The sequence below is a fragment of the Microtus ochrogaster genome, chromosome 10, assembly GCF_000317375.1.
Source record: "Microtus ochrogaster isolate Prairie Vole_2 chromosome 10, MicOch1.0, whole genome shotgun sequence".
Taxonomy (NCBI): Eukaryota; Metazoa; Chordata; class Mammalia; order Rodentia; family Cricetidae; genus Microtus; species Microtus ochrogaster.
This window is the reverse complement of record NC_022016.1, coordinates 46,594,795-46,616,923: the sequence shown is the minus strand read 5'-3', so window position 1 is coordinate 46,616,923 and position 22,129 is coordinate 46,594,795. Positions and strand designations below refer to the sequence as shown.

The window sequence follows — 22,129 nt, the reverse complement described above, 5'->3', positions numbered from 1 at the left end:
CCTGTCTCGAAAAAAAAAAAAAAAAAAAAACTTTTCTCAAGATCATAAGAGTTTAATATTAAGTTTTGTTTAATTAATATTCAATATTTAGGGAAATCCTTAGACTGGAAAAAAATGACAGCATAGTTAAAGGACAGTAGGCTACATTAGAGACTTCATTCTAGAAAGTGTTTGAATTTCTCTTGTGCCTCTTTCCAGGTAATGGTTACTCATAATGTGTTGTTAGCTGCCTATATCAACAATTTTCTGCTGGTTTGGAATCAAAAGTTGGAGGTTTGGTTTATCTGTTTTATGATACTGCTTCTGAAAAGATTTTTTTTAATATTTATTTATTTATTATGTATACAGTATTCTGTCTGCATGTATACTTGCAGGCCAGAAGAGGGTACCAGACCTCATTATAGATGGTTGTGAGCCACCATGTGGTTGCTGGGAATTGAACTCAGGACCTTTGGAAGAACAGGCAATGCTCTTAACTGCTGAGCCACCTCTCCAGCCCTTCTGAAAAGATTTTTTTGAGTGATCAGCTGGTATCTGTATGTACATCAGGCACTTAGCGTGTAGTATGAGAAGTTGAAGTCATTTAATGTCTCTTTCCACTGTGAATTCTATTACTTTACAAACTCTCAGGTTAGGACAGTCTGCTTTAACATCGTCAGAAGGGAAAAGACTGGATTGTTCAGTTGGAAAGCCCCAACTGTCAAACACACACACTTTCATTGCACTGACATAGACAATGTCTTGATTTTTGTTTAATTCTGTGCACTCAGCAGAACACCTTTATAATCTGCATTTCTGTGTTAAATGGGAAGAGCAAGTGGATCTCTGACCTAATGAGCTGGTTTACAGTGTTTTGTATACTCTGAAGCCACTTGCTACAAATACAAACTCTTTGGTAAATGAGTATTTGAAGGTGCTTGGAAGCAAGATGGTTGACTTAAGCTACATTCTCTGATGTCTTTCCATTTAGCGAGGGTTAATGGTCCACCTGAGCCTAATTACAGCAGATCTAGTCCTGTGTCCGTTTCAGAGTAGACAGGCGTGGTGTCCAGGCCTGTCATCACTGCAGCAGGAGCTGTTTCAGTCATGACTGTTGGCAATAGTTTGTGGGAAGTTTATGTGAAAACAAGAACCAAACAAATGCAACACTTGGCTTGGATATAAACTTGGCTTGCTACTCAGTGTGTTAGCTCTCTGTTTCCGTGACAAAACAGCAGAGAGAATCTATAAGGAGGAGCACCTTTAGTTTGTGTTCAGTTACTTTCCAATTGCCAAGACCAAGGCAATCTATTAAAGAAAGTGTTTGATTTGAGGCTTGTGGTTTCAGAGGGTTAGAGTTCATGACCCCATGGCAGAGAGCATAGCAGCAGATGTGGCCCTGGAGCAGTAGCTGAGAGCTATTTAATCACAAGCACAAAGCAGACAGAGGGAGAGGGAGGGAGGGAGAGAGACAGAACGAACTGGGAGTGGCATGGGCTTTTGAAATCTCAAAGCCAACCCCAGTGACACACCTCCCAGCAAGGTCACACCTTATCCTTCCCAAACAATTCCCATCCACTGGGGACCAAGTATTCAAATAAATGAGCCTATGGGCCTATTTTCATCCAAATCACCACACACTGGCTCTCTAGTAAGGCAGGGCAGGGGCACAACTTCTACCAGACTGCTACCTATTAAAGCTTCTGCTACCTCCCACTACCTGGTGACTAAGACTTTGGAGGAGCACATACCCAAACCACTTAATATAAAATAAGAGTAGGGCTGGCGAGATGGCTCAGCGGTTAAGAGCACTGACTCCTGAGTTTAATTCCCCAGCAACCACATGGTGGCTCACAGCTATCTGTAATGAGATCTAGTGCCCTCTACTGGTGTATAGGTGTACATGGAAGGAATGTTGTATACATAATAAATAAATCTTTAAAAAAATAATAGAGCTGGGCAGTGGTGTCACACACCTTTAATCCCAGCACTTGGGAGGCAGAGGCAGGTGGATGTCTGTGAGTTTGAGGCCAGCCTGGTCTACAAGAGCTAATTCCAGGACAGGCTCCAAAGCTACAGAGAAACCCTGTCTCAAAAAACCAAAATAAAATAATAAGAGTAGACTTATCTGTACACCAGGCTTTGTACTGTGTTATACTAGGTATGCTAGAACATACCTAGCAGTTCTGTGATAATGGTTTATTGTCTCAATTTTATGGGAGGAAAAAATTCTGTAGTATGTCACAAGCAGATGCCAAGGTGGAGTTAGCACCTGTGCACTTTACAAAATCTGGTGTGTCTTCATGTGATATGGCACCCATATGGCTGTGACTCCCATGTGGAGATCAGGGAATAACTTGGAGTTGGTTTTCCTTCCACCACAGCAGACCAAGGGATTTAACTCAAGTCATCAGGCTTGGTGGCAAGTGTTTTTCCGCTCTGAGACATCTTACTGCCCTATGCACTTTGACTACAGAACCATTTTGATTACTTCCCCCCTGGGCCTTATTTCTTTTTTTTAAGTTTTTGAATTGTCCCAAGTGCCTCTTGGCCCAGTGACTTATCGCTACCCTTGGAAAGAACTGTAGGCACAAGTTTCTGTCCTGCAAGCCACTCCTAATAGTAATTATAAATGCTTAACCAGTAGCTCAGGCTTGTTACTAGCTAACACATTTCAATTAACCCATATTTTTATGTATGCTTTGCCACGTAGCTTGGTACCTTGTCTCAGCATGGCATCTTGCTTCTCTCTGCATCTTGTCACTTATCCAGACTCTACTCTCCTTCCCAGCATCTTCCTAGTCTGGCTTTCCCACCCAATCTGTTCCTGCCCAACTACAGGCCAGTCAGTTCTTTATTAACCAATGAAAGCAATACATACAGTGTAAGGAAGGATTGTCCCACAACAAAGAACTGTATGAAGACTGGGAAATGAAACCATTGGAAGATAGGTTTACTAATAAGTCAGGGTGGCAGGCAGGCATTTTGTTGTTTGGGTGTTTTGAGACAGGGTCTCTATATATTCCTGGGTGGCCTAGCACTCCCCAATAAAACAGACTGTCTTTGAGCTTGCAGTGATTCTTCTGCCTCTGCCTCCCAGTGCTGAGTCTACAGGCAATAGCCCCTATATCCAGCTTCAGTATAGTGTTTGCTGCCAGAATGTTAGACTGTTTATATACTGGGAAATACTATGTGGCCCTAAGGGTTTTAAAAGATTATTATTACTATTATTATTATTATTATTATTACTAATACTACTACTACTGGGAGGCCAGAGCATTGAATCCCACTGGAGCTGCAGTTATAGGCAAGTGTGAGTATCCCCACATGAGTATCAGGAACCGAACTGGGGTCCTCTGCAAGAGTTGTGCATGCTCTTTACTGAGCCAGTTTTCCATTCCTGGTCTTAAGGTTTTGAGAGGACTGTACAGATGCTCGGCCACTCTCAGGTGCTAGCCCTGGAACGCTTTGTGTTTGGTACTGTCGGTTTACTCCAGGACCACCATCACCAGGACCACCACCCTGTACACAGGATGAGCTGTCCCAGGAGCCATGGCATCAGTAGAACTTCCCGTGTTAAAAGGTTGGCTTCTTAACACTTTATATTAAAAAAAAAAAGCTCATTTTCCATGATGCCCACCAAGAGACGGCCCAGAATGTAGGTTATTCACTTAGCAGCCGTGAGCTGGAATGATAGCAGCCCTCCACTACCAACCCATTTCCTGCCAGCCTCCCCTTGTTCGTCTCAGACTGGAGTTGTGCAACAACCTCACTCCATTTCACCATCTGGAGCCTTGGATCTGATGGAATTCTTCTGTCAACCCTCTTAATTTGCCTGTTGGTATAAGTCCGTCTTGCTGATAACATACAGTAATAGGGAACTGGGGAGATGGCTCAATGGTCAGAAACCAGACAGTTCCATGTGGGTTTCCAAGGCCTATGCAGCCATCAGCAGGCACCTCTGTCAACATGGATCAACAGCAGAGGCGAGGGCAGAACCGAAGGTGTTCGGTAAATCCAGGGTACAAAGAAAAGCCCTGTCTTAGCGGCTTCCGATTCTCAATGTAGGTGTTAGAGAGTGGGTTGGATACAGCACAGTCTTTCTGTAGGAAATGCATCCCCAGATGCCCAGTCTGTCTCAGCAACCAACTGTTAGGTTCCTGGGAAGACACCCCCTTGTCAGACCGCTTCCTCTCCGCGTTGGAAAACGGCATCTCTCCTGGGCACTGACTCTACTGGATACTTGGGGTGGAAGAGATGCATCACCCAGCCCCGCAGCCGGCTGGAGAGCAGCTTGCTGCTGATGTGCAGTTACTCCCACTCACATTCGTCAGCTGGCAAGCACACCGCCAGATTCAGGGGCTTTCGAGAAAAGGGGAGATTGTGATAGCAAGCTCCCACCTGTGTGGTTTAGTGATCATTCTTGACTCATCAGGAAATAACCATGGTTTGCAAGGTGAGCACTAACATATTTGGCAATCATGACTCCCGCCCCAGCCTGTCTTTTATTTGACATCCCTCTCCTTGCTTAATATGGGTAAGACCAGGCTTCCTGCACAGGTGAGTCACCCATCCAGTTGAAATGCTGCTTCTGGTAACTCCGGAGCACGTGCCGTTAGGAATGCAGGGTTAGACGCGTGACAGATGAGGTAGTGACAACTGCTTCATGTTACAGTTCTCAGTGGGACTTGGTCAGCTTGCTCAGAGATGGCTAGCACCTCCAAAGATTGTCACCTTTGATGGAAACCCTTGAGCATGTAGGGTTTTGTTTGAATTTTATGTGTATGGGTGTTTTGTGTTCCTGTGTGTCTGTGTACCACATGCATGCCTGATGCCCAAGGCAGTCAGAGAACAGTCCTGGATCCCTCTGGAGCTAGACTTCTAGGTGGCTGTGAAACACCCTGTGGATGCTAGGAATTGAACTTGGGACCTCTTAACCAATGCACCTCTCTCCAGCCTATAGGATTTTATTATTATTATTATTATTACAACATTTTGTTTATTATTTGTGTGTGCCCATGTAAGGTTGTGGGCGTTTGAAAGGCAGAGGACAACTTGTTAGGAGTTGTCTTCTTCCACGATGTGGGTCCTGGGAATTGAACTCAGGTCATCAGCCTTGGCAGCAGGTGCCTTAACCCACTCAGCCATCTTGCCTGGCTTTTCTTTTGTCAGTGCTAGGAACTGAAGTCAGCCTTGTGCATGCCTGAGAAATACTCTACCACTGATCTCCAGCCATTTTTTCCTTTCAAAAAAAAAGTTGTATTTATTTGGGGGCTGGTGAGATAGCTCAGCCACTAAGGTCATTAGTTGCTCCTGCAGAGGACCTGGGTTATGTTCTTAGCACCGACATGGTGGCTCACAACTATCTGTAAGTCCAGATCCAGAGGTATGGGCCCCTCTTCTGTTCTCTGAGGTTCTCAGGCATGCATGTGACTAAACATGCATCCCTACATACATGCAGATAAAATACTCATAAATTTGGGTGGAGAGCCAGGCGATGGTGGCGCATGCCTTTAATCCCAGCACTCGGGAGGCAGAGGCAGGCAGATCTCAGTGAGTTTGAGACCAGCCTGGTCTACAGAGTGAGTTCCAGGACAGACTCCAAAGCCACAGAGAAACCCTGTCTCGAAAAACAAAATAAAATAAATAAATAAATTTGCGTGGAGAAATGGCTAAGTGGTTGCTCTTCCAAAGGACCTGGGTTCAAGTCCTAGTACCCAAAAGCCAACTCAAAACTGTAATTCCAGTTTCAGAGGGTCTAACTCCCTCTTCCGGTTTGCGAGGGTACCAGGCATATATGCGGTGGACAGACATACAACCCGGCAAAACACCGGGTTTTTTAAAAAAAATAAATAAAATGAAAGAAGAAAGGAATGAACTACCATAGCTTACAATTAAAAATAAATCAAAATTAAATAAGTTTAAATGGAGTAAGTTACTTCAAATATTTCTTTTCTTTTTCTTAGCCCTTTCATCTTTATGTCTACGAGTTGCCAAATGGTAAACTGAGTTTGCCACGTTGCTCCTCCTTGGCCCTTGCCTGGAGACTGTCAGCTAGGTCCCTTAGCGCTCTGCACAGGTATCACCGGGATTTACTGATCCTTCACTCACCAGGCCAAGTTCAATCCTGGTGCCTTGGCCAGCGCCTTCCAATCCTTACCTGGCTGTGAGTCAGGGGTGGCAACAACCTTGGAGAGGCCCTGAAGGATTAATGCGATTAAAATGTTTATCCAAGTCCCACTTCAGAGCCAGGAAGCGCCCCATTGTGGGTTAGGTCTCTAAGGATCATACCTCACTATTGCCTCTGAAAAGGTGCCAGGAACCCTGTAGAGACAGGGTGCCTAGTTCCCGACCTGGCCCTGGGAACTCCTCTGAGGCAGCAAATTCAGGTTCACCTTCTCGCTGGCGGTGTCATCTGCCCGGGTGTCCCATGAGATGGGGACAGCAATTACTCCCCCTGGTCCAGAACCCCGGTGTCCTGGATTTCTGTGGTGTGGGGCACCGGCAGTTTCTGATATTTCTCTCCGCGGACTTCGGGTTTAATACACACCAAGTGCCTGCCTGGCTCGGATTTGTCATTTATTTGGGCCACCTACAGCGCTCCTTGCTTGATGGGATCAGAAGGGCCCTCCCTCTGTGAGCGCTGGCTAAATTCACCCACCATTTCTCCATCTAAGTGGATTTCCACGCAGCCTTAAGGACAGGGTCAGCGCTCTGTGCTGGACCCCAACCGAGCAGCCCAGAGAATCCCTCCACGGGAAGGTAATCCGTGTCACCAAGTCCCCTGCCGTTTGCGTGTGAAGGTGTGGTCATGGAGAAACCGAGTGGAGCTGGGCCCTGGAGTGGGAGGTGGGAATACCAGGCGAGTCGCGAGGCCCTGAGCTCCACTGGTCAGGATGGCTTCTCGGAGGAGGAGCGACAAGGAGGACCCAGCCCCGGGCCGCGGCGTGGGCGGAGCCAGGGACCCTCACAGCCTCTGATTGGGCGACGCATCCGAGCGGAGCTGTTCCGCTGGCTCCGATTGGCTGGTGAGGCCGGCGCTGCGGCCAGGTGATGCCGAGGATCGGTCCCTGAGCCACGTGGGGGGCGCGGAGGCGGGGGCGGGACGGGCTCGGCGCTGGGGAGACGCGCAGGCAGCGAGGACCCGAGCTGTGAGACCTGCCAAGAAACGCGACAGAGGTGGTGAGTGCGCGCGGGGACCCTCCGGGCGCGGGTCGGGTCGGAGGGGGTCTCCCAGAAACGAGCCACACCACTACCTCCCGCCACGAGCTGTTGTCATCATCCCAGCCCTCGTCTCCATCCCTTCCTTCCTGGCGCCGGGGCACCTGAGTTCCCCAAAAACCTAATGTGGGGACGGTGACGTTTGCGGGGTCGCTGTCAACGCTCGCACGCGCTCCGCACCTCCGCGCGCGACCGTGTCGGTGTTTTCCGCATCCAGCCAGCGTGCTCTGCGCGTTCAGATAGATTATCGGGAGGAACAGAGGCTGATGAACAGCTCCCAGGACGTGGCTGCCTTCGCGGTCCCCTCCACAGCTGAGGTCCTGGAGGCTGGCAGGACAAGGTCACACCAACTAACCCTGCTGAACCCCAGTCCTGTCCCTGGTTGTGCGGGTCCAAAACTCGTGGGGGGCGGGGAGCGAGGGCGCAGGGGATCAGGGGTGTGATGGGCTTGGGAGAAGGAGTTCTGCCTTTCTATAAACAGTTCTGTCCCCAGCTCCTGAGTTGTTACGGACTATGGGACTCTACTAGTGGCTGCTGTTCCTGCGGCACCTATTCCTGCGCAGACCCAGATTCAGTGTGTGCCAAGGATGGACGCCTGCTTGGGGGACCCACAGACTCTAGGCAGAAGGGCACTGCCATGCCTAGGCAGAGAGTCTTGGGTTTGCCAGCTCCCTATCCTGTGCTCTGTGTCTTTGGTCAAGTAGCTGGGATCTGCAGGCGGGGTTGTCTCCCCAGTAGCCTGGGGGGATGGGTAGTTCCGCCATAAAGTATAGAGGGACCTGTGATTCTGCAGTCAGCCTAGCCAGTTCCCTGCTCCTAAGCAGAACCACCCAGAAAACAGAAGCTCAGCACCATCCCAAATGTGTCTTTCTGTAGGAAGGCCCTGGCCCAGAAGATCCCTGTGAAAAACTTTGATTTGATTCAAAGAGATGAGCTGGGTGTGCGGTTGTTACCTCGTCTCACACACACACACACACACACACACACACACACACACGAGACAACAAGCGGGTCTCTGTGTGAAAGTATGAGGTGCTCTAACCTTTGGTTCTTTACCCCCTCGTTTCCCTGGTGCTTGCTGGGCCCTGTGGCCCAGGCAGGGCATGAAGGGCTCTTGACAGCTCTTTGTCTCTTTTGTGGTTGCTTTTCTTCTCACCCTGTTCCTCCTCCCCCCACCCCCCTTTCTTGTGGATCTCATTGCTTGCTGTGTGTCTTGTGGTCTTTGCCTCCTCGCTCTCCTCTGCCTTCAAGGGTGATGGGAAAGTGAAGAAGCTCTTCACTGCCTCTCGGGTAACCCGGCCTGCTGGGAAGGGGCGGGCAACCCGTAGCAGGTGGAGTGTGGTTTGCTTTCCGCAAACATCAGATGTGCCATTGGGACAGGCGACTGGAAAATGAGCAGGATTAGAAAGGGAGGGTCAGAACCCAGGTTGGCAGCAGCCTCACGGAGGTCTGGGTGGGTTCTGAGGGAGGCTGCAGCCTTTGTTTCCCGCTCCTCCTGGCTGGCCTCTGGCTTGAAGGTCACTGTCAGTCAGAGATGGAGGGCCTCTCCAGGGTTCTAAGAGGGTCAATTTTAAGGCAGCCAAGTCCCTCCCTTTCCAAGCACACCTGCTACTCTGGCACACCCGGGCCACACTACTAACCCCTGGTCTCTCCAGGGGAGTCAAAGCCTCTAGCCAGCCTTCCTAGCCTACTCCCAGTGGTGGTGAGGGGCTCCAGTTCAAAAGTCTTGAAAGCGCTAGAGTTTGCTGTCTTCCCAAGCTCCCTTCCCAACCTCGGCTCTGCTCGGGACAATCTCCTGTGCCATGTCAGGTTGGCATCATGCCAGGTGCCTCACTAATTCCACAAGGCTTGCAGGTGAGGAAGTGAGGGCACAGAGAGGTAGGGCAGGTGGCCCAAAGCCACGCAGACCTTGCACCCAGACTTCTCTGACTCAAGTCAGTAATTGGTGTGAGTGTGAGAGAGGAGTGTCTTATGCTGTCCGGGGGCACGGGGGGGGGGGAGCTGAGTATGTGGGATTCTGCCCTGCATAGCGGTCCGTTATTCATCTGTCCCACATGACTCTCCCACCTCCCCCCCCCCATGGGTCTGGCCAGGGGTCCCAGAAAAAACACAACAGGGGCAAAGCAGGAGTGCTGTTTGTCAGTCTCCTGGGCAACTGTCCATCTTCTCCACATCCCAATAAGTACCGGTGCCCCATTTGCGTGGATCGTGGTTTTCCTGCCCTGCAAAGAAAGGGCTTTGGGACTCAGGAAGGGACCGGAGTCAGGTGGTACAAATGCGCCAGCAGCCTTTAAAACAGGTTCCTGGCATCACCAATGCCAGCCATGCAGCTCACCACCGCCGGGCCCTGCTGCTGCCCCAGGGCATGCTATGGCTCCCCATCGTCTGCAGCCCAAGTCTCATACTTAAGGCTGCTCCTGAGTTGGATGCAGCCGGCTGTTTTGGCAGTCCGCTGCAGGGCCTCCCTTCTTCCTGCGGCTGCTGCTCCGCTCTTCAGTGGACTCTTCCCATACCGTTGGACTTTTCCTAGGACACCTTTCTCAAGATGGGGGTCTTGTATTGCCCACACTGGCCCTGAACTCCTGGGTTCAAATGATTCTGGCCCCCCTCCCTTGGCCTCCTGAGAAGCCAGAATTACTAGCAGACATCAGTTTCCTTCTGGCACTAAATAAGAACTGGTTCTGAATTTCTACCAGCTTCCACCATCACAGAGGGGCCAGCCAGCACTGCAGCCCCAGCTGTAGCTCAGTGGCCCATGCCATGAGCCATCCCACTTCTAATCAGTCCCTCCCCAAACCGCCTGCCAGTGCAGTTTTCAGCCACAGAGGAGCCTCCAACCCCATCTGTCGCGCTTCTCCATTTTGCCACCGTCTCACCGGTTCAGGGCTTTTTATTTTGTTTCCCGCCTTGCCCCCGCCCAAGAGCGCTGTTCTCAGAAGCAGACAGTTTGTCTTTTGTCTCTCTGTCCTGGGCCCAGGATACTGATGGGCACGTAGTAGGCCCTCAGTGAGGATTTGTTGGTTGGCTGAATGAATGAATGAATGAATGAATGAATGAGTGTTGGAGCAAGCAAATGAATGAACACACCAGCCCTTGAGAGGGAGCTTTCAACCTTCCTGCCTGAAAACCAACCTCTGCCCTGCCCTTTGTAGCCTTCTCTCCGTGGAGCTCGAAGCTGGGCATGCTGGGGACCATGCAGAGGGCTGGGGCCGGGGCCCGCAGGGCCTCCGACTGTGGGCCTGTACCTTACCGGCCCAGGTGCATTGCCAAGCTTGCCCAGGTGGGTGGGTGTCCATCTTGTGTGCTCTAGAAGACAGGTGTGGGGTGGTTGCTCCCTGGGGTTGGGGAGGACCTGGGGCCCAAGGACCTAAGTCCATCTCCTGGGAGTGGATGACGTGTGTACGTGAACATTGGTGTAAGTGAGAAGAGGCCCATGTGACCTGACCAGGGTCTCCTGCGGAAAACATTAACAAAGACCACTGGCCTCCAAGGACAGTGCTTGGTCACTGCCCGCAGCTTATCTGCAGAGCAGAGTGCTGTGTGCGCTGGAGTCGTGGCCCTTACTCTGTGTCTTGCTTCTCCCTGTCACCGCCAGTATGTGGGATCCTTTCCTGTGGATGACTTGGATACGCAGGAGGGTGTGTACCTTGTGCAGCAGCAGCTGTGGGCACTGCAGGTGAGGGTCTTGGGAGGCACAACCCAGAGCTGCGCACTGTGAGGATCAGCCTTGGATGGAACCCCAAGGCCAGTCTCCCCTCACCCCCACATCGTCCAGATGGACACATGGGGGGCCAAGGGAGCACGATGGGACCAAAGGTCTTCTGAGAAGTCCCAGGACTCTTCCTGCATGCCTGGGCACCCATGACCCACAGGTCATAGCATGACTGTCACCCAGGTCTCCGTCCCAGGGCAGGGGTGTTGGAACTGGCTGAACAGCCTTGATGAGGGGCACTGTGGTGGGACTGCGTTGGGCCAGAACTAGGAAGTGACATCCACCTTTACCAACTCTCGTCCCCTCAGGACTGTTCCCGACGCCGCGCCATCATCCTGAAATTCAGCCTTCAGGGTCTCAAGGTCTACAGTGGGGAGGGTGAGGTAGGAGGAGTAGAGGGGGCCCCAGCGGTGAGGGCCACACTGGTCTTCTTACAGTTTGCCTTATGCCCACCCAGGACAAGCTCAGAAAGCAATTGCTTGCCTAGCCCTCCAGAATCTTCTCTAGAAGCCACCTCCTGTCCTAAATATCAGAGACAAACACTCCATGAGATTTTCCAAGTGCCTGGCCCAGCACTGGCTGGTGGCTGTGGACAGCCATGGGCTAGAAATTACAGGGAGCTTTTGCATGCTTGCCTGCCCCTCCCTGGCTTCCCATTGTACAACCAACATGGCTGCCCATTGACTGCCAGGCCAGATTATGCAACCCACAGCTGCAGGCTTCTTCTAGAAAGCCCAGTGCTGGGTGTGGCAATGCTCGGGAGTCCTACACCACGGGCCTGAGGCATTGCTACTGTCTGATGTGACAGCAAGAGACACTCAGGGGACTGCCCTCCTATGGCGAGGAGAGTGAGTGGCAGAGCTGGGAGTTGAACTCCAAGCGGCCTACCCCAGGTACCAGCGCAGAACCCCAGGGCCTGCTGCAACAGCCTCTGTGTGGTTCCAGCCAGAGATTGCTGGGTCACTGTTCTGTCCCTTGGTTCCATAACTTGGGGTGACCATCCCGACCTATCTGTCTGCAACACGCCCAGAGCTATGAGCGCTGAGGGCTGGGGCTTGGCAGACCTCTGGGAAAGAAGGATCTCTTCGCCCCAGGAGGTGGGTGGCCTATGCCAGACATGTGAGGCCCTCAGGCCACTGCCACACAGGTGAGTGCGACCTGTTGTCACCACGATGCCTCACAGGTGCTCCTGATGGCCCATGCCCTGAAGCGCATCCTCTATGCCACCTGGTGCCCAGCCGCCTGTCAGTTTGCTTTTGTTTCCCGGAACCCACGCAGCCCAGCCAGCAAGCTTTTCTGCCACCTCTTTGTGGGGAGCCAGCCTGGAGAGGTACCTGAGACCCAGGGGGTAGTGTGTCTTGAGGGGACTGTGCTGTCATCAGGTGGCAGCGGTGAATCCGTGCCTCATCACCCCGGCTTTTGGCTCTTCCCTCCTAGGACCCTGTGTAGTAACATTCCCTAGACTAGCCGGTACTTTTCTCTGCTGTAGGGTGCCCACCTTCCCTCATCCTGGCTAGTTCCCATGACTCTTCAAAGCCCAGCCCACCGGAATGTAACATGATCCACACTCCAGCAAGGGGCTGTCCCTGATGACAAGACCCTCGAGTCCTTTAACTGCAGAGGCTTGCTCCAGGTTTTGAACTGTCCCTAGGTGACCCTGTGTAGCACACGGGGTAGGTCATAGGCAGGTGTACTAGAGGGCGCGGTCACCTGTCATTTAGTGAGTTCCGGCATTTGGCCTCACCTCTGGACGTGGACCCTGGGTGGCAGGTGGCTGAAGTTGAGGGTTCTACCATCCTGGGTCTGGATTGTGTGAGTGAGTGAGGGGTTCCACGTTCAGGCCCCAGACAGTTCCCCATCTCATTAACTCCTCAGAGGATCGTGGGGAGGTGAGGATGAAGAAACAGGCACAGGGGCGCCATGCTGTACCCTGGGTCACCCAACAGCTCCTAATTGAGAGAGCCGGGGCCAAGGAGAAGCTGTTCCTTCTCAGGGTGTTGAGGGCTGGAGCACTGGGAGGATGTTGAGTGTGGTGTAGGCGTGCAAGCGGGCCCAGGGTTGTGCTCTCTGCTCCTGGCGTGAGGCCAGGCACAAAGTGACTTGGTAGTGAACAGACTAGAGAGAGCTGGTAGCTGTCGGAGGCTGCCTGGGGTGGGATTTTGAGTGCTAAGTAGGAGTTTTCCCAGGAAGTCCTGGGAGGGGTACCCGAAGCCAGGGGGACATTTGCAGCTCTGAAGAGTGGGCTGGTGCATGAGGGGCTTCCGGGACATTGCTGCAGCTGAGCCCACCCCTTCTGTCCTAGGTCCAGATCCTGTACCTGCTGCTCTGCCGCTCCTTCCAGCTTGCTTACCTCCTGCAACACCCGGAGGAGAGGGCACAGCCTGAGCCCTGCCTGGGGCCAATGGGGGACACATCCCCGAAGCCACTCTGCAGCCCTGGGGCACCCCCTGCCCTAGTGCGAGAGCCCTTTAGCCGGGGTCAGCTATCACAGAACGTCCACGCCCTGGTTTCCTTCCATCGAGTTCCTGCAGAAGGGTTACTGGGCAGTAGTGGGGTATGCAGCACCCCAGTCAGGAAGTGGATGGGGGGAAGGATCAGGGACTTGGGGGTTATGTTGGAGGTGTGGGATTCTTGCAGGGTTTGCCTGGGCTCTAACAGATGGGTTTGAATCTGCCTGCCCACGGGCCCCTCTTGGTGCCCTAGAAGGAGCTGCCAGAGCCCGAGGGCCGCGGTGGCAGCCGTCACACTCGCCTGGGGAACCCCTACTGCTCTCCCACACTGGTGCGCAAGAAGGCCATTCGCAGCAAGGTGATCCGCTCTGGGGCCTATCGAGGCTGCACCTACGAGACTCAGCTGCAGCTATCAGCACGGGAGGCCTGTGAGTTGGAGGAGGTGGCTGGCTGGCTAGTGGACTTGGCAGGGGGCAGGGATTCATGCATAATTTTTATTATTATGATTTATTTATTCATTATGTATACACTATTCTGTCTACATGTATGCCTGCAGGCCAGAATAGGGCACCAGACCTCATTACAGATGGTTATGAGCCACCATGTGGTTGCTGGGAATTGAACTCAGGACCTTTGGAAGAGCAGGCAATGCTTTTAACCGCTGAGCCATCTCTCCAGTCCCATGCATAATTTTTTTGAGGCTGTGACCTCACCCCCTAGTACCCGCCCTCCTCCCCTGATTGTCTGTGCATCAGGCTTGAGGGCAACTAAACATTTGTATATGGACTTTAGCTGGTGAGCGTAGGGTTTCTGGTGGGGGACCAGCGGATAGGGGTGTGTGTGTGGTAGAGCAGGGGGTCTGGCATTGAGAGGGTCCTCCATGCTCCTTCTGATCTCTGTGGTCTCTGCAGTTCCTGCTGCCTGGGAGGCATGGCCCCGCAGCCCTGGCGGTCCCTCGTGCCTGGTGGAGAATGAGGGTAGCCTGACTGAGAACATCTGGGCCTTTGCTGGCCTCTCCAGGTAAGGGAGCTCTGTCCCTTGGGTTTGTGAGGCCGGCCCCTGTCATGTGTGCATGGGGCGCATAGGCAGAGTGTATGGGCCTTGACTGGGGGGGTGACCTCAGGCCATGGTCTTTTTCTACTTGAACCTCAGTTTTCCAGAATGTAAAATGGGAGAGGAACAAGACACAGTGTCTGGCCTGTCCCTGCCAGCCTTCCCGAGGTTCCTCAGACCTCTCCTGACCAGGGCCTTGAAGTCAGCAAGTCAGGTCCCCAGAAGGCCTGAGTTCCTTCGAATTCTGTTCACAGGGTGGCTGGCTGATCTGGTCCAGAACATCTGAGAGCACACATCAGTCCTCTGTCACCACCGTCAAGCTCTTGGGGCTAGGGTCAAGCTCTGGAGTCTGGGGTCAGACTGGTGGCCTTAACCTTGACTCCGTCCCCCCAGGTCCTGTGCTCTTGCCCTGCTGCGGAGAGATGTGCATGGGGCCTTTCTGCTGTGGCCAGAGCCAGGGACCAGTGATCAGTGGAGCCTGTCTGTACGGACCCAGTGTGGTGTGGTGCCTCACCAGGTCTTCCGGAACCACCTGGGCCGGTACTGCTTAGAGGTGAGACTGTGGGGTTTCCCTAAGGGGCTTCCAGCTCCACCCCCGTGCTGGCTCCATCTCTTGTCATACTTCCTCTGCCCTCTTCCAGCCTCTGAGCTCCTAAGCCCAGCTCTCTTCATCCTGCCCACCCACTGGGTGCTCTCTGGCCCCACCCCTTCTCCTAGTCCACTCCTGTCCCCTTGGCCCTGCTGGTTCTACTTCTGTTCTTTTGGGGTTTTTGTTGTTGTTTTGTTTTGTTAAGACGGGGTTTCTCTGTATAACTCTGCTTGTCCTGGAACTCACTCTGTAGACTAGGCTGGCCACAAATTCAGAGAGCCTCCTGCCCCTGCCTTCCTGTGCTGGGAGTAAAGGCGTGGGCCACCACACCAGCCCTTACTTTCATTCTTTCTGGCTGGGTGCTGACCACAGACATCAGGGAGAATCTCTGAGGTTCCTGACCACCAAGGTCCTCCCCTCTAGAGGTGTCATCCAGAGGTTACCTCCAGGAGAGCTGACCTAAATGCACACAGCTTCTGAGTCTCTGGTCTGATTCCAGGACTGGGCTGGGAAGGCTTTTACATGGCGTCTGTACTTCCAAACCAACTGCCTCAGTCCTGCCCAGGCTGGAAAGACTAGGAAATGGTGACTGGTCCCATGGTCACTGCGCATTCCGCCTTTCCAAATGTATTCCTCCCCATGATGGGAGACCGGGGTGGGGGTGGGGTGCTGATCTATGGCATGAAGCGTGGGGCAAGGAACAGAGCTAAAGACCCTTCCTCCCCAGCACCTGCCAGCAGAGTTCCCCAGCCTGGAGGCCCTGGTGGAGAGCCACGCCGGGATGGAGCGCAGCCTGTTCTGCCCACTCAGCATGGGCCGTCTGAACCCCACCTATGAAGAGCAGGACTGTGGTCCTGAGGGCAGGCTCCCACGGACTCTGCGACCCCTCAGCCATGCCAAGTCCGAGGCAGAACTGCAAGGCCTGGGCTAGGAAGCAAGGCCTCAATCCCCTATGGGCCTGGCCTTGCCTTGGCCCCTGGGCTACGGCAGCCACTCTGCCCTTCTTGTACCCTGCTCGCTGGTCAGCAGCTTCAAACAGGTCCATCTGCCCCTTGAACAGTCTTCCATCACTTCACTGCCCATGGGAGGGGAGCCCTGAGGTTAGAGCTGGAGATAACAGGGCTTCTCGCAGGACCTGGGGCCAGCTGAGACGCCAGGATGAGCAAGCAGGTAGACCTAAGGGTTGGTAACTCTTGGTGAGTTTGGGCGGTAGCTATTGCCAGGTTCCCACTGTCCTCCTCGTGCTGAGGCTTTTCCAGCTGCCCTGGCTGGAGGAAGCTAAGCCTCTGCTGGACAGGGAAGCCCAGAGAACTCCCATAGGGAACCAGGTGCTCAGGGAATTGGAGGTTTGCCATCCTCAGCTCACTTCCCGGGGTCAGTGCACGGAGTGGGGCCCGCAGTGAGCAAACCGCAGTCAGTGTGGTAACTGCTTTAGGAAGCCAGCAGATGCTGGCCATTGGGCGTGGCTGGCACTGGTCACCTCATTGGTAAGTAAGCCCTACTTACAATGAAGAACTAGAATTAACCCAAACCCCACAGAGGGGGGTGTGGCCTGAGCAGTGGGAGAACCAGGGATACATTCTAGAGGAAGGCAGTGGCAAATCCAGGTGTCCCTATGTCAACTCAGCAGAATATATGAATCTACCCAAAAGAACAGACTTCTTAGCCAGGAGGTGGTCACACACCCCTTTAATCCCAGCACTCGGGAGGCAGAGGCGAGTTTTGAGGTCAATCTGGTCTACAGATGAGTTCCAGGACAGGCAGAGCTACACAGAGAAACTGTCTTAAAACACAATAAACAGACTTCCTTTGGAAGCAGAGGTAGAGGCACGGATGGGAGAGGATGTTTAAACATCAGTGCCTTGGGGGCCACAGGTTTGGGGTTTTGGATCCCAAGGGAAGGAAGGGGGCAGCCTCTACAGAACAGAGAGCAGCCGAACCTGGGAGCAAGAGGCAGGCCAGGCCTGGTACTTCCAACTTCTAGCACCCACCCCCACACATCTACATACTAGGATAAGCTAAGGCCACTGTCATTTCTTTCGAGTGACATGTCTCATGAGGGATGAAGAGAATGGTGTCTGTGGGAACCTTTCAGAGGGATAACACCCCGCCCCGACTGGATGTGGGTAGTATTCCTTCCATGGCCATTTCCACTGGCATCTCCCACTCTGAGTAGGGGCCTGGTCCCCAGGAGGAGCAGAGGGATTAGCATATCCTGTGTCTAGGATTTCAACCCCAGACAGTTCCACCTAAGGAAAGCCGGTGACTAACTGGCCCAGACTTTAGATCAGCGCTCACCCCCAGGAGGGTGTGTGCACAGCGTGAGTCACCGCTGTAGGCCATACCAGGGGATATTCAACACATCCAAGGGACAGGCCTTCTCCCTACCCCTTAACACTTCTTCCAGGGCTTTTACTGATCCCATGGTACAGACCGCACAGTTTGGAGCCCATGTGTTCGAACTGTGTCTTAATTACAGACCATAGTTCTGTCTTTATTCAAACATCACCAAGCCCCCACTGTGTGAGAGAAATAAAACACATTTCTTCATGGTTTATTTGCAGTTCCTTGAGTGGCTAGATCTTCATCGACCTTTTCTTGTTTTGCTTTTCTTTGCCAAACATATTACAGATGATATAGGATGGTGAGCCTAACCGAGGTCCTGGCCACCAGGGTCCAGGAAGAAACGGAAGGGAGTGGTAGGGCTTGGTGGAGAGATCTTCTGAGAAAAAGACCCATGGGCCAGCGAGAAGGCTCACTGCTTTCTGTCGAACCTGCTGACCTGAGTTTGATCCATTGGGCCCACATGGGGGAAGGAGAGAACCATTTCCTGCAAGTTGTCCTCCGGCCTCCACATTCGGTGTACGTTTGTGCATTCGTGCAGCTGCACCCACGTGCAAACACACACACACACACACACACACAATTAAAAAAAATTAAGACCGTGCTGCTAACTCAGGCTTGCTTACTGCCCCAGCAACACAGAGCAGACCATTTGCACAGCCTAGGCCTGCCTAATCCTGATCTGAGCTCCAGTTAGACCTAAGATACTTGTCCTGACTCCCTGCAACTGAATTAGTAGTAGTTCATTTGTAGTCACTATGTGTGCACGCGTGCGTGTGTGTTTTCCCTTCCCATGTTAGTTTTCCCTACTAGTCTGCAAGAGGGCTGCCTTCCCAGCGCCTGCCATATGACTGACATCATGGTATTTCTGCAGAGGAACCCTCAGGAGCATTGCAGCTGGGTGGGTGGTTGGTGACTTAAACTGGGCCGGGAGGTTAAGCTGTGTGGTCTTTCCAACAGAAAGACTACCTCCTAAAGTTTTTGTCTTTTTAATTTTTTTTTTAAGTACATTTATGCTGGGCAGCGGTGGCTCAGAGTTCCAGGCCAGCCTGGTCTACAAAGCGAGTTCCAGGACAGCCACGACAACACAGAGAAACCCTGTCTCGAAAAACCAACCTCCCCCAAAAGGCCCCCAAAACGTTTATTTATGTATGTGGACCCCTTGCAAGTCAGTTCTCTCCGTGTGGGTCCCAGGGGTCCCATCAGGCTGGGCAGCAAGCGCCTTTCACTAGTTGAGCCATCTCGCTGGTCCAGTTTTCGTGTCTTTTAAAATCCCAACTCTTAAGACTGGATCTATCATCTGGAAGCTTCACCCTCCCAGTGGACTATGGATAAGGAACAGCGAAATCCACGTACCCTCTCAGTCTCTAACCCCGAAGAAGGTGAAGTTCCAGATTTTTAGCCTGGTTGCCTCTGCCGGATTGCTGAACCCATGGGCTGGAGCTGCGAGGCCTGGGAGACAGAGAGGAGGGTCAGGGCTGCCCCTACCACAGGGTGCATCCCAATCCGTCAGCCTGCAGCCGGGCTCTTCGGGTTCTGGGCGTTAGGCGGTTCGCCTTGTGATGTCACGGACGTTGCCCGGCAACGGCGAACGCCGAGACGGCGTGCACGAGCGCGAGCGTGGCCTGGCCAGCTCCGGGGCTCGGGTCGTGCGGCGGCGCTTGCAGCGCGGATCCCCCGTTCCCCGCCCGGGCCCGGCCTCAGGGACGGGCGAGCCCGGGCGCGGGAGGCGGCGGCCCGGGCTCCAGCCCGGAGACTTGTCCGCCGCGCCCCAGCTGCTCCCACAGCGCCCAGCGCGGAGTCCCGGCCCCCGGCTGCGGCCCCGCCCCTGCCGTCAGGCCACGCCCCACGAGTGCTCTGGCTCCACCCCCTGGAGTGGGCCACGCCCCCGGGGCTCGCGGGGCGCGATGGCTTCGGAGTCCGTGAAGGTGGTGGTCCGCTGCCGGCCCATGAACCAGCGCGAGCGCGAGCTGAGCTGCCAGTCGGTGGTGACGGTGGACTGCGCGCGCGGCCAATGCTTCATTCAGAACCCAGGAGCGGCTGACGAGCCCCCGAAGCAGTTTACCTTCGACGGCGCCTACTACATGGACCACTTCACCGAGCAGATCTACAACGAGATCGCTTACCCGCTGGTGGAGGTGAGGGTGCCCCGAGACTGCAGGGCCAGGCTTGGGGCTCCCCGAAAGTGGAGACGGGATAGGTTGGTTAACTCGAGCCCCTGCTGCCCAAGCCAAGCGAGGAGGCGCCGGGCACAGGAGTATAGAGACAGGTTAGTTGGAAGGTTTTGTCCTGGCTGCAGACACTTGGCACCTGTCTCCAGTGTGGTGTTCCCGTTGAACCCAGCACCCCAGCTGGTCCGCACCTCGTCTTTTGCAGCCCTTACCACAGAACCTAGGACCACTCAACGCCCCAACTTGTCATGACCCTCATCCCTTGCAGCCCCTTGACCACAGACTCCAGACCCAGATCCCCAGGTCCTCTGCACTCATTCCAGACCTGCCGAATCCTGAAAGACCCCACCATTTCCCCCAGCCTTCTTCCTTCCCAAGAGTCCCAAGATTCTTCTCTTCTAACAGGTGATGGTCCACATTTGCTCCCATTTCAGTCACACACACACCCCCCAAAGTCCTCCTCATTGCACGCTCCTGTTTTCATGAGAGCAGCAGAGGAAACTCCTCTTTCTGAGAGGGAACAGTGCGTGGCTTCCGTAACGTGCCCCAGTATCTGAGATTGGGAGAGGTTCTGCTGCAAAGAAACCCATTTGACTTTACTGACCTGGCCTTGCCAAAACATTTAACATAGCTGCTTTCTGTTCCAGCTGTCCTGCCTGTTGGGAGGGCTGATGTATTCCGAAGCCTCCACACTGTCTGGCTTTGAGCCAGGAGTAAATGCACATTAGAGTCTAGGGTCAAGTGTGTATCTCTGCTCTGCTGAGCTCTGACCCTATAACCAAGGCTTTCTGACTGGTGATGTGGACCACAGAGCTCATGGCAAGAGGTGATTCCCTCAGAATACTCAGAGGACGATGGATAGTTCCCCCAAAGGGGCTGGTCCCACTCTCTCAGGATAGCTTAGTTGTCTATCTGCTGGCCAGGTGTTCTAGGCTAGAAGGGACCCAAGAGGTCATCTGACTGGGTCCCTCTTGTTTATCAGGTGTCTGAATCTCCATCACGTAAAGAACCAGTTCTTGCTTGCGTGTCTTCAGTGGCTGAAGTTCATGCTTCTAAAGTATTCTGTTCCTCTTTGGTTTCATGGTCTTCAGAGTTTTACACCCACTCCGAGGCATCCTGGGAGCTTTCCGTCCTTCCATGGTCCCAGGGACCCTGCAGGGCACTGTCTTCTTCTATCTAGGCTTGGCATCTTGAAGACTTGAACTCGCGTTCTTCCGTGGCCTTGATTCTCTCTAGGGATGTCTAGGGCTGTCAGGGTGGGGCCTCAGTTGCCTGCTTTGTGGATTGTGCAGTAGCCAAGCAAGTTCCACCCAGAGAGGAAGACACTAAGGACACAGTGACAGGCCTGTTGGATCGCTCTTCCACCGGCTTTCTCTTCTGAGTCCCACTGTGCAGCCCTATCTCTAGACACTCCCCAAACCTCAGATTTGACATCCATCCATTCACCCATCCATGTAAGGAAACACTACCTTTTTCACTGTGAGCCCCCGGGTTGTGGGGAGGGTGTGTGAAGGCAACAGGACTTGCCTTCATCAAGGTCAAAGGAAAAACAGCTAAGCTAACCTTTAGCAGTTGGTGATAAGGGATGGGCAGCATGGGGAGGCCAGCAAACCTTGGGAGAGATGGAGGGGAGAACAGACTAAGATAGGACCTGCAGTATGCTAGTCAAGCAGAAGGTGGAAGGCTGTCAGGGAAAGACTGGCGTGTAGCATTTGATCCTCACAAGAAGAGCTGGAGTCGTTCTTGTCAGAGAAATGACTGAGGTCTGAGGAGTCATGGAACAAATTAGGGACAGTTCTGGATCCCTGTGTCCAGATTCCATGCTCCCATGGGCATGGAAAGCCCATGCAGGTCACAGCCCTAGCTGCTTAAGCATAAGTGAGGCCAGTGGCTGGGTAGACCATGGGCCTGCCTGCTCTGTCCCTCTCCAGGGCTTCTGGGCAGATAGCTTGGGCCTCCTAGCCAGGATCCTCCCCCAGCTCCTGTCCCATGCTGTCCCCATACTTCACATCCACTTTGTCTTTTTCCTTCCATCCTCCATCCCTTCAGTCCAGACTCTGTCCTTCATCTCTTGTCTCTGACTGAACTTTTCAACTCTCCTGGAGCTTCCTTCTCGACACCATCCTTGGCTGACTCCTATCCCATCCTGCCTGATCCAGCTTCTGCCGCCTCTTTAACCAGCAGCCCTGGCATCCCGTCTCCGGCCCCTGACAGATTTCTCCAGAGTTGCCTCTTGATGAATTACCTCTAGTCTCCCCCAGTGCTCCATAGCCACAGCTTCTGTTATGACCGGACTAAGAAGGGTGGCCCCGGTTCCCTGTGCGGAAGCAGTGGTAGAACGTTCACCCAGGGGGACATTTGGGAGGGGGCGTACAGATGATGTGGTGCAATTTGGGACGGTTATTTCCACTTTGATTGAATAGTTGGAGGAAATATGTAGTATGTCTAGTGTGCTGTCATGAGGCTGATTGCTGAGGATGACACCAGGTTGAAGCACCTTGCTGGGCTGGGAGCACAGCTCAAGTGTGGAGCCCTTGCCCAGCGTGTGTGATGCTCTAGGTTTGATCTCAGTACACACACACACACACACACACACACACACACACACACA

The 22,129-nt window shown here is 53.3% G+C and overlaps 2 protein-coding genes across 4 annotated transcripts in view; both read left to right on the top strand.

The window, feature by feature from the left end:
• Window positions 1–7,073: 7,073 nt before the first annotated feature.
• Window positions 7,074–16,738, top strand: Sh2d5 (SH2 domain containing 5). 3 transcript variants are annotated; one of them, XM_013348281.2, is made up of 10 exons: window positions 7,074–7,161; window positions 10,353–10,480; window positions 10,796–10,876; window positions 11,221–11,295; window positions 12,096–12,242; window positions 13,215–13,466; window positions 13,616–13,790; window positions 14,274–14,382; window positions 14,809–14,968; window positions 15,732–16,738. In XM_013348281.2, the coding sequence occupies exons 2-10, from the start codon at window positions 10,382–10,384 to the stop codon at window positions 15,933–15,935; spliced, it is 1,302 nt and encodes a 433-aa protein (XP_013203735.1). In that variant the 5' UTR covers window positions 7,074–7,161; window positions 10,353–10,381; the 3' UTR covers window positions 15,936–16,738. The 3 variants fall into 3 exon arrangements, with proteins under 3 accessions (XP_013203735.1, XP_026638117.1, XP_026638116.1); XM_026782316.1 differs by lacking the exon at window positions 7,074–7,161 and adding an exon at window positions 7,168–7,540; XM_026782315.1 differs by lacking the exon at window positions 7,074–7,161 and adding an exon at window positions 7,168–9,054.
• Window positions 16,739–18,455: 1,717 nt separating this feature from the next.
• Window positions 18,456–22,129, top strand: part of Kif17 (kinesin family member 17) — a 30,984-nt gene continuing 27,310 nt past the window's right edge. Inside the window, exon 1 of the mRNA XM_005352968.3 lies at window positions 18,456–19,485. Within this exon, the coding sequence (XP_005353025.2) occupies window positions 18,910–19,485 (576 nt within the window). The 5' untranslated portion in view covers window positions 18,456–18,909. The remainder of the gene's footprint in view (window positions 19,486–22,129) is intronic.

What these genes read in the sequence shown, in the direction of transcription:
- Sh2d5 (XM_026782315.1), top strand. Translation starts at nt 9,003, where the DNA reads ATGTCAGGTTGGCATCATGCCAGGTGCCTCACTAATTCCACAAGGCTT. An exon ending in GCATTGCCAAGCTTGCCCAG is followed by an intron (nt 10,481 to 10,795) that starts GTGGGTGGGTGT and finishes TGTCACCGCCAG; the next exon opens with TATGTGGGATCCTTTCCTGT. An exon ending in GGTTACTGGGCAGTAGTGGG is followed by an intron (nt 13,467 to 13,615) that starts GTATGCAGCACC and finishes TTGGTGCCCTAG; the next exon opens with AAGGAGCTGCCAGAGCCCGA.